This window comes from Elgaria multicarinata, chromosome 4 (assembly GCF_023053635.1).
Source record: "Elgaria multicarinata webbii isolate HBS135686 ecotype San Diego chromosome 4, rElgMul1.1.pri, whole genome shotgun sequence".
Taxonomy (NCBI): Eukaryota; Metazoa; Chordata; class Lepidosauria; order Squamata; family Anguidae; genus Elgaria; species Elgaria multicarinata.
Genome location: NC_086174.1, coordinates 2,004,575 through 2,018,767, shown reverse-complemented (window position 1 = coordinate 2,018,767; position 14,193 = coordinate 2,004,575). Strand labels below are relative to the sequence as shown.

General features: G+C 39.8%; 1 protein-coding gene across 1 annotated transcript in view; it reads right to left on the bottom strand.

Moving 5' to 3' along the window:
- The window catches only part of LOC134398119 (nuclear GTPase SLIP-GC-like), a 65,401-nt gene that overhangs the window by 36,599 nt on the left and 14,609 nt on the right, over positions 1 to 14,193 (bottom strand). Inside the window, exons 8-11 of the mRNA XM_063125363.1 lie at positions 2,821 to 2,996; positions 1,528 to 1,546; positions 755 to 844; positions 14 to 119 (exon numbers count right to left, since the gene is read on the bottom strand). Of these exons, the coding sequence (XP_062981433.1) occupies positions 14 to 119; positions 755 to 844; positions 1,528 to 1,546; positions 2,821 to 2,996 (391 nt within the window). The remainder of the gene's footprint in view (positions 1 to 13; positions 120 to 754; positions 845 to 1,527; positions 1,547 to 2,820; positions 2,997 to 14,193) is intronic.

The following is a 14,193-nucleotide window of genomic DNA, read 5'->3' as shown; positions in this document are numbered from 1 at the left end:
TGGCCTCCATTACCTGTTTCTTCTTCGCTGAGATGTTTTCTTTTCCAAAATTGCTTGGCACTGACAGTATAAACCAGATCATCCTTATTCAAGACATCTGCGTCAGGTAGAAGCTTTCTCTGGAAAACAGACGATGGGAAGGTTCTTACCCAAAATACCATTCCCTGTTTTTGCTAAAGAACACGCCAATACTGGATACTGTAGAAAACACAAACCATTAAGAACTTTCTCCCTCCAACACCAGCCCCTTGTGACAATCTCCTCCACATCGCCAGAACTTGCAAGGAGGAGGCCCCCAAAATCAACCAAAACACCTCATAGGACAGCAGAAAGATATTTGTTCTTCAATTAAGTGTTTGGGTTGGTTTTGTAAACTGCGAAGCAAAGGCCCACCATTATGGCACTGCTGCGCTACTACAGTTGATAATTTAACATGGTGCTTCACAAAGAAACTTATGCAACAGAGATGATGGTCTAAATATGGACAATGTGGGGAGACCACCATTGGGAGGGGGGCAACAGACAGGGGTGGGGGTAGAACAGGAGCAACAAGGGTAACAGATGCGGGATTTACACATTCTTGGGCTTTGTTTTGGTTGGGATGGGGACTGAGAGGTTAAACCCAATAGCCTTACAGAAGAGGTAGCAGAGGGACTTGAAGAGAGAGAGGAAGGGGGTGCCACGTAGGGGCCTTAGAAGAGAGTTCCAGGCAGATGAACCGGCAACAGAGGAATTGGTGGGTGGGGTGTATTACCTGCAGCTTCTCCCTAATACTTCTCTCCTTCTTCTTCTTCACATCTTGGTTCCTCTCTAAAATGGCATCGTGTTTATTCTCGATGGGAGTCTGAAAGAGCCAGCAGCAGAACCTTACATATTGCCCAGCCATGTAATGAACCCACAGCATCCAACAAGCTATTGGAAGAACACAAACACAGGTGGAGCCTGATGCCCCATCAAGCCTGGGCTGCCAGAGATTACTTTTCACTTTCCCACTCCAGCATTTCACATCAGTCTGTAATAAACTGAGGCCTTAGCTAGACCTAAGGTTTATCCCGGGATCGCCATCGAGTCCAACCCTCTGCTCAATGCAGGAATCCACCCTAAAGCATCCCTGACAGAGGGTTGTCCAGCTGCCTCTTGAAGGCCTCTAGTGTGGGAGAGCCCACAACCTCCCTAGGTAACTGATTCCATTGTCGTACTGCTCTAACAGTCAGGAAATTTTTCCTGATGTCCAGCTGGAATCTGGCTTCCTGTAACTTGAGCCCGACTCTAACCACTGGGTGCATAAGTTCTAGAAAGTGGGTTCCATGTTACAGGTTAGGTAACGGTCTTGCCAAATTGAAGACAGTTGCTCTGGGCCTCTAAGCCTTGAGTAGCAGCAATTGTGTTGAGAACTGGGCATTGTAAATCAGATCTGCTTTCTCCACAGCTGCAATTTATACCTTGCAAGTAAAAGCAGGAACTGCTCACATGCACAGACATTTCTTAATTCATGGTAGTGCATAAGTTTTCAGAAGTGTTACTTACATTATTATTTGTTCTATTCCTGGAAAAGAAAAAAGAATAATCAATAAGTTTCAGAAAAGACACTGTATTCTTAGGAAGAACCATACACCCAGAAGATTTCCCCCAACTACAGGCTGGTAGCTATTTTCTTTTTTAAAAAAAAAACAATTCATGCTGGATTAGAGTATGGGATAGAATTCATAGAATCATAGAATAGCAGAGTTGGAAGGAGCCTACAAGGCCATCGAGTCCAACCCCCTGCTCAATGCAGGAATCCACCCTAAAGCATCCTAAAGCACCCTCAGCTTGGATTCATAGGAATCTGCCTTGTACTGGGTCAGACCATGGGTCCCTCATGCCCAGTATTGTTGTCACTAAGTGAATATAACAATACAAGAGGAGGCCATGTTGGGTCAGAGCAAGGGCCCATCTAGACCAGCACTCTGTTCTGGTTTCAGGCAGGATTCTACTGTATCCAAGCCCAAACTGGGGATGCTGCCGGGGATCAAACCTGCGACCTTCTGCATCCAAAGCAGGGCCTCTGTCATTCTGCTATGGGCCCTTCCCAGAACCTGTTTATGGTGATATGGATCTGCAGTTATTGAATATGTACTGGAGAGTCATCACCACAAACCAGAAAGAGTAGAGGCAAGCTTTTCTTTCTTGTGGGTCCCTGGCCAACAACTGGTCGGCCACAATGTGAACAGAGTGCTGGACTAGATGGACCCTCGGTCTGATCCAGCCTCAGGGCTCTTCTGTTCTTATAACTCAGTTTAGAACTGAAAGTGAAATCCCCACTGTGAAGGACAGTCCAAAATGGCTGTGGTCTTGTTCTGGTCAGCTAAGTCTTGTCCGAATATTTGTGTTTAAACTGTCTAACTTGGCCCAGGCCTCCGGGCCAGAGGGAGGGAGCTGGCGAATGCTTCTCAAGGTCGATCTCGTGGCTAGGTCATTGGTTCCACCCAGCACTGCATTCCCAACTCCTACCACAGCACCTGCGAGGTTATCAGGGTTAATTGGGACGTTGATCTGTTCCAGCTGTGGGAAAGGATGTGCTGGTGGAGGGGGCCTCACTCCTCAGGGGCCCGGGAAGGGCATCGGTTGGTGGAGATGGGTCACGGGGCCTGTTGACTTGCAAGGGGTTAAAGAAGCAAGTAGCCAAGGCTTTTCATCTTCCTGTGGGCTACATGTGTACAAGATGGAAGAACAGGCCTGAGCTGGGGGTGAGTGAGGCTCGGGGTTAGCCCTTCCATTATTTTTATATTTTTGTTACGAAGACTACTTAAACCCTTGGCAACAAAATAACTTCAGTACTTCTTATATTCATCAACTTCCAGATTATCCATTTTGGTGACCACCATGGCAATGTCAGTGCAGATTCCTCCTATATATGCCTTGATGCTTTCCTCCAGCAATGCTTCTTGGACTTTCTCTCCTTCAATGCGCACAACGTCAGCGATAACCCAGATGACTGAACATTTATCAATATTCTGTTTTTAAAAAACACAAAGAAATAATCATCATTAGGTAGTGAGTACTGCTCAGAATAGTAATCAAATCCTGTATCTTTTTCTAACATTTCTCAACCTTGGCCAAAGTCAAAGGAGAGAGAAAAATTACTGTTTAAATGGAAACAGGTTGACTCTTTCATTCACTGGGTGAGGCACACAAAAAGTAGAGAATCAGCACTCGCTGACCCATCACTAATGAAATATGGCTGAATGTAACTTCATGAAGCCACTTGATAGAGCACCCATTGCTCCATAGCCAAGCAGAAGGTCTCAAATTCAGTCCCTGATGCATCCACTAATAAGGCAACAGGACTGGGGAAGACTACAAGGCCTCAGCTAGACCTACCTGGTATTGTGCAACAGTAGGGTGACCATACGACCAGATTTGCACGGATTTGTCCAGTTTTTTGGTGACAAATCCGGGAGGGGAGGGGAAATCCGGATTTTTCCAGACTTCCCCAGCCAAAGAGCAGCTCTAATGGGAATTAACAAAAATGCTTATAACTCTGTCATTTTTAAAGATAAAGACATGAAACTTGGTATGGTGGTAGCTCTTTGGTAGGGCTTTAGTCATACCAAATTTGAAACAGTTCCGTTCATCCCTTGATTTTTTAGGATTTTTTTTTAAATTGAGGTTTTAAAATTATTATTTTTAAAACTGTCATTTTTAAAGATAAAGAGCTGAAAGTTGGCACCATGATAGCTTTTAGGTAGAGCTTTAGCCATACCAAATTTGAAACAGATCCGTTCATCCACTGATTTTTAGGAATTTTTTAAAATTTGAGGATTTAAAATTATTTAAAACTGTGCGACTAAAAGGGTCATTTATTTGATTATTTGCCCATGTGGTCTTATTTATACTGGAAAGACAACACGGTCAGTCCAGACAAGGATCTTGGAACACAAGTCGAAGATTAAACATCAGATCATGGAGGCACCCCTTGTACAACATTTCATGGAGATGGGACATGGATGTAATGATTTTAAGTTTTTAGTAATTGAATGGATTTATGCACATTAATATGATTGGCAGTTTTATGATAATATCTTGCTTAGAAAGGAGGCACAGTGGACATTTAGGTTAAATACTGTGGCCCCTCAGGGTCTAAATTCTAGTTTGGAATTGTCTTTTTGGGAACATGAGTCAATGTGGCGTATGGTGAATACCACTTTAAGAAATAGTGGTTCATTATTTAATCAAGTGAATTGGATGTTGCCGTTTGCCAGCTGAGAGCACAGGAAACGTTGTGACAGAGCGAAATAGGCTCCACTGGACTTGGTATGTGTGTAGGTTTTAGTTTCATTTTTATTTTGACTTGCTGGAAGGTTAAAAAAGTGTACTGTTGTGTAATGATACAGACCTTTGTCTGTTTGTGACTATATGGTCAATTAGTCTTTTATATACTGTGTAGATAAAAAATACCAGAAGGTGGTTTCATCTCTGAAAACTAAATAAAACGAGATTATGAGAGCATTTCACTGCCGGCTGGCGGTAAGTTTATCTGTAACAAAATAATTTCGGTGTCCTTAACTTGGGAACGAGGCCAAGTAAATGAATGAGATAAGCTACTGTGGAAAAGCTCTAACCAGAAATTTGTTTATTTTGGGACTGTTATCTTTTACAGATTACTAAGACCAACGCTTTGGATTTATTAAGACCAACGTTTTTAAAAGAAATCTTCGAAACAAGGAATATCATGAACTTTGTTAATGTGGTCTTTAAAAGAATGTTTCATTACTTTGACTGATTTGGTCTAGATATACTGTTTATGTATGTGAATTGTGAATTGTTTTTGATTGCATATTACTCTCATTACTAATGGGGTCCTAATTCAATGTATTGACTTGTTTAATATATACAAATTTGAATAACAATTACTTTACTGGTTTAACTTTATTCCTTTGGTGGTCACCTGTTGAGGGCTTTAGTCATACCAAATTTGAAACAGTGATGTGGATGATGGGTTAGGTTGTCCAACCGGACTTATCTCCAAGTGAGACAGAACCAGGTATTCTTAAGAGTTGTTTATTGTATCGATACAGAGACAGGTCATACACGCAAGAGCATCAGCATGTTACACCCAGCTCCAACTAACTTGGGTGGATGTGGTATAGGTATATTTATACATCAAGGTACAGGATGCGTGCGTATAGCTGACAGAGCCTCTCCGGGCTGCTGCCACGTTCGCTTTAAAGCAGTTACTTTGCTCCATATATGGCCAGATGTACATTCAGGTAATCTGATTGGTGACCAGGTATCTATAGGACATGATCAGGGCCTTCAGATGATGCAGGCCCCCACATCAACAGTTCCGTTCATCCATTGATTTTTTAGGAATTTCTTAAAAATTGAGGTTTTAAAATTATTATTTTAAAATCGTCATTTTTAAAGATAAACAGATGAAACTTGGCACCTTGATAGCTTTTAGGTAGAGCTTTAGCCATACCAAATTTGAAACAGATGCGTTCATCCACTGATTTTTAGTAATTTTTTAAAATTTGAGGATTTAAAATTATTATTTTTAAAAGATGTTATTTTTAAAGATAAAGAGATGAAACTTGGCACCATGATTGCTCTTAACAAGAGCCTTAGCTATGCCAAGTTTGAGACAGATCTGTTCATCCATTGAGTTTTAGGATTTTTTTAAAAAGTTTGAGGTTTTAAAATTATTATTTTTAAAAAATGACATTTTTAAAGATAAAGGACTGAAAGCTGGCACCATGATAGATCTTAAGGAGAGATTTAGCCATGCTAAGTTTGAATCAGATTTGTTCATCCATTGTTTTTTTAGGATTTTTTTAAAAGTTCAAAGTTTTAAAATTATTGTTTTTAAAAACTGCTGGAGCCATATCCTTCAAACTCAGGTTGTCAAACCTCCTCTTTGGGGTGTTGCACATTGAGCAGTTTCAGCCCTTGGCATTAAGAGGATCTCGAGTCTTTAGGTAAGAAGTCCTGGGCAAGCAGGGTACCTTTCCTGTTGCAGATTTGGTGTGCAGCCAGGTACCTGGAGCTCAGCAGAGGCAAGGCATCCACAAATCAAAATGTGGGAAAGGAGAGGTCAGTCAAAGCAGCCCATAGGGCAAAACAGCATGGGCCAGAGGCCTTTTTCTTAAATTTCCACATCATGGGCGATGAAGGGTCATCTTTAGAGAAAAACTCTCATGGGGGGGCGGAGCTTGGCGGCCATGGAGGCGGTGAGTTTCTTTTGAGGCTCTAATCGGCTTTGCCGGGAAAAGCAATTATCTCCTTTTTAATGGGCATAAATCTTTGAGCAATTGATGGAGAAGGACTATGAATGCTGACGGTATTGGAAAAGCTGAAAAAAAATAAGGTGAGACGAACGGAATGTTTCTATAAGCTCGGCGGCGAAAGTGAAACTAAACTGGTCTGCCTGTTGGTGTGGCGCAGTTTGTGAAGAGAGTGCTTGTTTTTGTTAGACGCTGACCTGATTTATAGCGATTCTCACCTTTCATCTTCTATCTAAATGGAAAAGACTGAAATACTGGCTTTGTAAAGTGGAAGTAGTTTGCTGTAGTTATCGTCGTGGCGAGAAGGGGTGTGTGTAGGGGTGGAAGAAAACAGCTTTCGGTGAGGGGCGAAGTGAGACATTGATAGACTGTGTATGATTAGTTCTGATCCCCTCTAGTGAATGCTGTTGTGAATTGGATATATCCCCCCCCTTGGGAAGAAGGAAGAGTGTTTAACACACAGAAGATAAGCTAGTAAAAGCAGCCACGAAAGTGAGCTGGACTCTAAGATTTATGCCCTGCTCAGAAGTGTCCTATGTCTAACATTAAAAGGAGAATTAGGAAGGAGTGGGAAAGATTAAATACACAAAAAAAGAAACCATCCAATCATAATCTCTCCCACCTCTCCCACCTGGAAAATACAGTCCCTGAAGCAGAACAGGAAGACGAAGATATAGCCACCCTCTTTAGTGGAAATTAAAGCGGCGATAGCGGAGAATAATATCGTTATTTTTTAAAAAATGGATCAGCAAATGGATGTTTTTAGACAACAAATGCGTGTTCTGGCTGATAAGACATCTGAAAATTCAAAAAAGATTAAAGATTTGGAGGCAAAAGCTGATTTGGACCAGAAGAAGCAAGAGGCTTTCGAAAAATCAACAGATATTCAATTCAAAGATTATGAATTAAGACTAATAGCCTTGGAGGATCAATCTCGTCGATCGTCAATTCGTCAATTGTCAATTGTCAATTCGAATAAAACAGCTGAAGCAGACACAAGGAGAAGATCTAAGAGAAATCATTCTGAATTGGTTCAAGGAGCTGATGCCTGACTTATCGATAGACGGATCGGATTTAGATCGAGTTCACCGTGTGGGGGGGCAAAATTACAAAGGGACTAGAGACATTTTGGTGAAATTTGGTAACTATTACAAAAAAGAGCAAGTAATGAAAGAATTGAGATCTATGGCCCAGTTGCAGTACAAAGGCAAAGCAGTGCAAATTTATAATGATCTCTCTCAACACACATTAAATTGGAGACGCAGTATTAAACCAATAACTGAAACATTAATGAAGAATAAAATCCCTTATGCATGGGGTTACCCTGTTTTTCTAAGATTTACATATGGGAGGGGGGAACACAGAGTAACCTCACTGGATCAAGGTAAAGAGTTGCTGAAGAGGCTGGGTCTGTATGGGGAAGCAAGTGGGACTGGAGTGGGTGGGGGGGGAATGAGGCTGGGACATCTGAGGTGTAATAGACTTGTTAATTATGTCTTGAGATAATTGCAAATAGAAATGCCAACATAGAAATTTGCCGGCCAGGAGCAGCACTGCCTCCCCCCCTCCCTTTAAAGTAGATGGCTGGAGTATTAGACTCACGGGGATATGGGGGGGATCAGAGTGGGGGGGTGGGGAGGGGGGGAAGGTAGGAGGGAAGGGGTTGGGGTAGGAGGGTGGGTGTTTGTTGTATGGAGTTTGTGTTGTTATGTAAGTAAATTTGAGTTGCAGAGCACAAGGGATCGGAAGAGATTTCAAAAGGGTGAATATGGATAAAAAGATAAAAGTATCAACACTCAATGTTAAAGGTTTGGGGGCAGTCGTGAAAAGGAGGAGAATAGAACAAATGTTTAATAAAGAAGGATCGGATATTATAATGGTCCAAGAAACACACCAAGGCTCCGAGAATTCAAATATGATAAAATTAAAGTGGGTAGCTTATTATGAAAAGTCGTTAGGGACATCAAAAAAAAATGGAGTGGCCACTTTGATTTCAAAAAAAAGTGGGTTTATATTAGAAGAAACAAAAAAAAGATGATAATGGCAGATATCTTATGTTAAAAGGTAAAATTGAAGGAAAGGTATATACGCTAATTAATGTGTATGCCCCAAATGAGAGACATAGAGAGTTTCTTATAAAGCTATTTAAAGAAATAGAAGAATTCAAGGAGGGGTATGTCATATTAGCTGGGGACTTTAATATGGTTATGGACAATAGATGGGACAGGTCAAATCCCACTAATGTTGAAAAGAGGAATAATATAACTATATTGAATAAATTAGTAAAAGAAAATGATTATTCAGATTCGTGGCGTTTACTTAATGGGACTAAGCCTGGATTCTCATACTTTTCCCCAGTTCATCATACATACTCCAGGATAGACTATATATTTGTCTCAAAAGATTTTGCAACGAAGATTTGTAAAATGGAAATGGGGGTAATAAAAGTAACTGATCATGCCTTGTTAAGTTTAGAATTTACAGTTAAGAAGAATTATAAAGAGGCATATAGATGGAAGTTGAATACAAAAATATTGAAATATAATAAAGTGGTAGAGAAAATTCAGAAGGAATTGTCGGAGTCATGGGAAATTAACGAAAAGGGAGGAACAGTTGGGTCAGTCGTTTGGGACACCATGAAGGCTGTAGTAAGAGGAATCTGTATTAGAGAAACGTGTAGCTTAAAAAGACAACAACGTGCAGAGCAGGAAAAGTTAGAGATAGAAATTAAAAATTTGGAGGAGGAATATTGGCGAGGTAAAGATAAATATAAATTAGTAGAAATACAAGCTAAGAAGAAACAATTAGAAAATTTAAATATAGAGGAGGTTCAAAAGAATTTAATGTATTTGAAAAGGGAATATTTTGAAAACAGTAATAAGAATTCTAGGTTGCTTGCCAGACTCACACAAAAAGAAAAAGGGAGGAATGGGATAGAAGCATTGAAGGATAATCGAGGGAATTATTGTCATATAATGAAAGATAAAATAAAAAAATTTCAGGAATTTTATCAGGAACTATATAAGGGTAAAGAAACTCAACAAGAAAAGGTGGAGGAGTATATTGGAAGGTTTATAAAGAATGGAATAAAACCAGAATATAAAGAGTTAATGGAGAAAGTAATAACTCAAAGAGAAGTTGAAGATGTTATTGATAATTTAAAAGTTGGTAAATCACCGGGAGCAGATGGTTTAGGACCAGAATATTATAAGGTCTTCAAAGAATTTTTAGTTCCAAAGTTATTGGAACTTTATAATAGGATATTATTAGGAGAGAAGATACCTGAATCATGGGAACATTCATTGATAATTCTGATCCCAAAACCAGATAAAGATTTGACTAGTCCCGATTCTTACAGACCTATCTCGTTAATAAATTAGGATGCTAAAATTTTCACATCTATTATAGCTAAACGATTAAATAAATTTATATCAGAATATATAGGAGAAGATCAATGTGGGTTTGTGGCAGGAAGGCAGATGCATAATCTAGTGGGAAGAGTTTTAAATGTAATAAATGTAATAAAAAAATCAAATATCAAGGCAGGAATTATGGCACTGGATATTTGTAAAGCTTTTGATTGTGTGAGCTGGCAGGCATTAAAGATTATTGTAGATAAATTGGGATTTGGAAATAAATTTAAAAGCGTAATAGAACAGTTATATTCCCAAAATACAGCTGTAGTGGTGGTAAATGACGGACTCACTGAAAAGATACGACTAGCCAGAGGAACAAGACAAGGATGTCCGCTCTCGCCCGTCCTGTTTGTAATGGTTATGGAAGTTTTGGCGAAGGCACTAAGGGAGGATGAAGAGTTAGAAGGAATTGGAGAGGTAAGGGAAATAAAGTTAAACATGTTTGCGGATGATACTTTATTGACCATTAAGAACCCAATAAGAAAATTAGAAAGAATTAAATATCAGTTGAGGGAATTTGAAGAAATTACAGGGTTAAAAATAAATTGGTCTAAATCAGAGATGATGTTGTTTAATTATACTAAGAAGGAAGAAAAGGATTGGGAACATAAGGGAATAGAAATGAAAGTTAAGGAGGAGATTAAATATTTGGGAATTAAAATTACAAAAAATTTAGAGAATCTTGAAAAGGAAAATTTAACGAGGTTAAAGAAAGAGGTATTAGAGAAATTGGAGAAATATAAAAGATTAAATTTATCTTGGTTCGGAAGAATAGCCTTAATAAAAATGAAGATATTAGCTAAAATTAATTTTGTGTTTAGGATGTTACCAATAAAAATATCAGAAACGGAGATAAAAAGTAGGCAAATTATTATTAATAAATATTGGAGAAAAGAGAGCAAGAGTGAATAAAAATAATTGGTATCTAAGCCAAAAAAAGGGTGGATTGGGTCTCCCAAATATAAAATTATACTACGTAGCAAATAGATTAAGACATATTGTAGAAGCAATTATAGGAGTAGGAGATTTATATTGGATGGAAGAAAAAATTATAAGTAACGTAGAGATGAACTTGGACAATGTTTTTTTTAAAGTTGGAGGGAGAAAGTGGGTTGGAAGTATAGATAATCCACTCCTGAGGACTCAATGGGAAATTTGGAGTAAATTTAAAGGGAAGCTGCTTCCGAGCAACTCTCCCTTAGCACCGATAATAATGTTAAAGAATTTCCCAGAGGATCTGAAGGGTAGATTATGTAAAATATTAAAAGAGAAAAGTAAAATGAAATTAAAGGATTGGCTAAGAGATATAAAAACAAGAGAGGATATGGAAAAATTGTTAAAGGAGAAAAAATTATCTTGGTTAGAATATGGGCAATTAGAACAATGGAATAAAAAGTGGATTAAAGATAATAGAGTTTGTAGAAAGATGACGAAGTTTGAAGAGTTAATAGTAAATAAGGAAAAAGGGAAAGGAGGTAGTATAGTTTTAAAAGGGTTAATGAGTGAAATATATAAATTATTGTTAGAGAAGGAGTTTAGAGAGAACCCAGAGAAAATGGTATGGGAGTCAGATTTGAAGGTACAAATAGGGCAACAGAGCTGGGAGGGACTATGGAAACAAAGAGTGTTGAGAAGTTTATCAGTGAGAATAAAGGAGAACTATTTTTAAATTTTATGGAGGTGGTACCTAACCCCAATTAGATTGAATAAGATAAATGATCAGCATTCAGCAAATTGTTGAGAGGTTGTGGGGAAAAAGGAACGTATTTACATATGTGGTGGCAATGCAAATATGTACAAAGATTATGGAAGATGGTGTTTTTAGAAATTGAAGAAATAGTGGGAATGAAAATAGAACAAACACCAAAGATTGCATTGCTGTCACTATTTGAAGATATAAAGTGTGGAAAAGGAACTATAGAGCTGATATCGAGCTTGCTGGTTGCAGCACGATTGATGGTAGCTAGGAACTGGAAGATTCAAGGGGAATATTCTATTGAAGAATGGTGCAAAGAAGTATGGGATATAGCCATTAATGATAAATTGACATGTAATATTAAGTGGAGAAAAGGCGTAACTAAAATAAATGAGTTTGAAGGAATCTGGAAACAGTTCCTAATATTTGTGTTTACTAAGGGAAGTGGGAAACCACCAGCAGAAGAAACGATTAGATTTTGGACTCAGGAATGATCCCGAGGTGGGGGGTGCACTTTTATGTTAAGAATGATTATGTTGTAGTATGATAATGTATAGGTAATAGTTATTCAACATATATGTACTCAACATTTATTCAATATGTATGTAGCAGTTGTTTGATGTTTTTCTTTTTGTTATTATTATTATTGTAATGTTTTATGTATGTTTATATAGTGTAGAAAACAAATAAAAAAAATTTTTTTAAAAAAGAGAAAAACTCTCATGACCAACATGACCAACAGTAAGCTGTTGCCCTACCCCAGCCACAGGGTACAAGTGCATAGCTGGGCTGGACCATTGGAAGACTTTGGCAGAGACAAGGGTGGGTGGGGGATTATTTGAGGCTGGAAATGTTGGCAGGCTGGCATAAGGCAGAGAGAGGCTGAAGGCAACCCAGATGCACCTGTAGCTTGGCCCTGAGGCTAGCTTACCACGCAGAGTGTTTTAAGAGCGCATCAAAGTGTTGCAGGAGGAGAGGAGGCAGAGGTTTTTAAAGTATTGGGCAAAAGCCGGGAAATAATAATAATAATAATAAAAATAATAATGTAAGAGTCACCAGACATGACCAAGCCATAACCTGCAATAAGTATATCCCAAGCCACAAGTGTGCAGCCTAGCTGGACCATTGGGAGACTTAGAGAGAGAGAGAGAGAGAGAGAGAGAGAGAGAGAGAGAGAGAGAGAGAGAGAGAGAATTGTTTGAGGCTGGAGGCTTTGGTTTGTCTGCAGTGACTTAGAGTGAGAGACAATAGAGACTGCTCAGACATCTGTGCAGAGACATCTATTGTAACTTAGCCCCATGGTGCTGGCATGAAAAGCAAGGCATTAGGAAGAGGGTCTCAGAGTCACGTGTTTGTGCAGGAAGTAGACAGGAGTTCAAAGTCTGGATGTGCGAAGTGGTGCTAACACACAAGCCTTGAGAATCATAGAATCACAGAATAGCAGAGTTGGAAGAAACCTACAAGGCCATCGAGTCCAACCCCCTGCTCAAGGCAGGAATCCACCCTAAAGCATCCCTGACAGGTGGTTGTCCAGCTGCCTCTTGAAGGCCTCCAGTGTGGGAGAGCCCACGACCTCACCAGGCAACTGATTCCATTGTCGTACTGCTCTAACAGTCAGGAAGTTTGTCCTGATGTCCAGCTGGAATCTGGCTTCCTTTGACTTGAGCCCGTTATTCTGTGTCCTGCACTCTGGGAGGATGGAGAAGAGATCCTGGCCCTCCTCTGTGTGACAGCCTTTCAAGTATTTGAAGAGTGCTCTCATGTCTCCCCTCCATCTTATCTTCTCCAGGCTCAACATGCCCAGTTCTTTCAGTCTCTCTTCATAGGGCTTTGTTTCCAGACCCCTGATCTGCTAATTTATATAAGTATATATGTAAATAATGAATACAGTATAATGTATATAATGTCTATAAGTGAGAAGTGTGAATGGGCAAAGTAGTGTTCACTGCCACAACACCCACCCTAATGTTAGAGTAGAGAAACTTGTGACAATTATACACAAGCTTTTTAAAAAAATTAAATTTAAAAAAGCCGGCCAGCCGGCCAGCCAGTAGCAAACCCTGTTAACAACAACAGCAGCTTGCAATGAGTGAAGATACAGTCAGAAAGATATTTGAGGGAAGGGGAGAATGTAACCCACAGCGTATAGCAAAAGCTTCAAAGTACAGCAAAACTTACAAAAGTAGGAGTGAGTGAAGTTAATTTCAGATACATTGAATCTCTCACTTGTTCTTTATTTCAATGATTTTAACATTAAGATGTTATGTAGAACAGATCTGTCTTGTCGTGCCCGCCATTTTGTTTTTTGTTTTTAGGTTAAAGAAGAAGAGTGCACGAACGCTCGTGCGCAAAAGGTAAGTTTTTTTTAAAAAAAAATCCCCGCCCCCCCACCCAACTCCCGATGGGTGCATAACTCTTGAGGAGCTCAGCTCCTCGTGCACGGGTCCCAACTCCTCGCAACTAACCGCGAGGAGCTGGGACAAACTGCGACACCCGCACACACATCCCGCAGTCTCAAGATCAGCCCAAGACCACGGAAAAAGTGGGTTCAAAGGCTAGGGCAAGATCCCAGGGCAAGGGAGGGACCATCCTTCCCTGCTTCCGGGATCCCCTGTACATCATGTGAACGCACAGGGATGATCCCAGGGATCACTCTGGGATATTGCCCTGTCTAGCCATGGCCTAAGAGTCCTGCATTGAGCAGGGGGTTGGACTCGATGGCCTTGTAGGCCCCTTCCAACTCTGCTATTCTATGATTCTATGCCCCCTGCATCTTGATCTTAGCAGAGCCCCAAGGGGAATTCAGATTTCATGG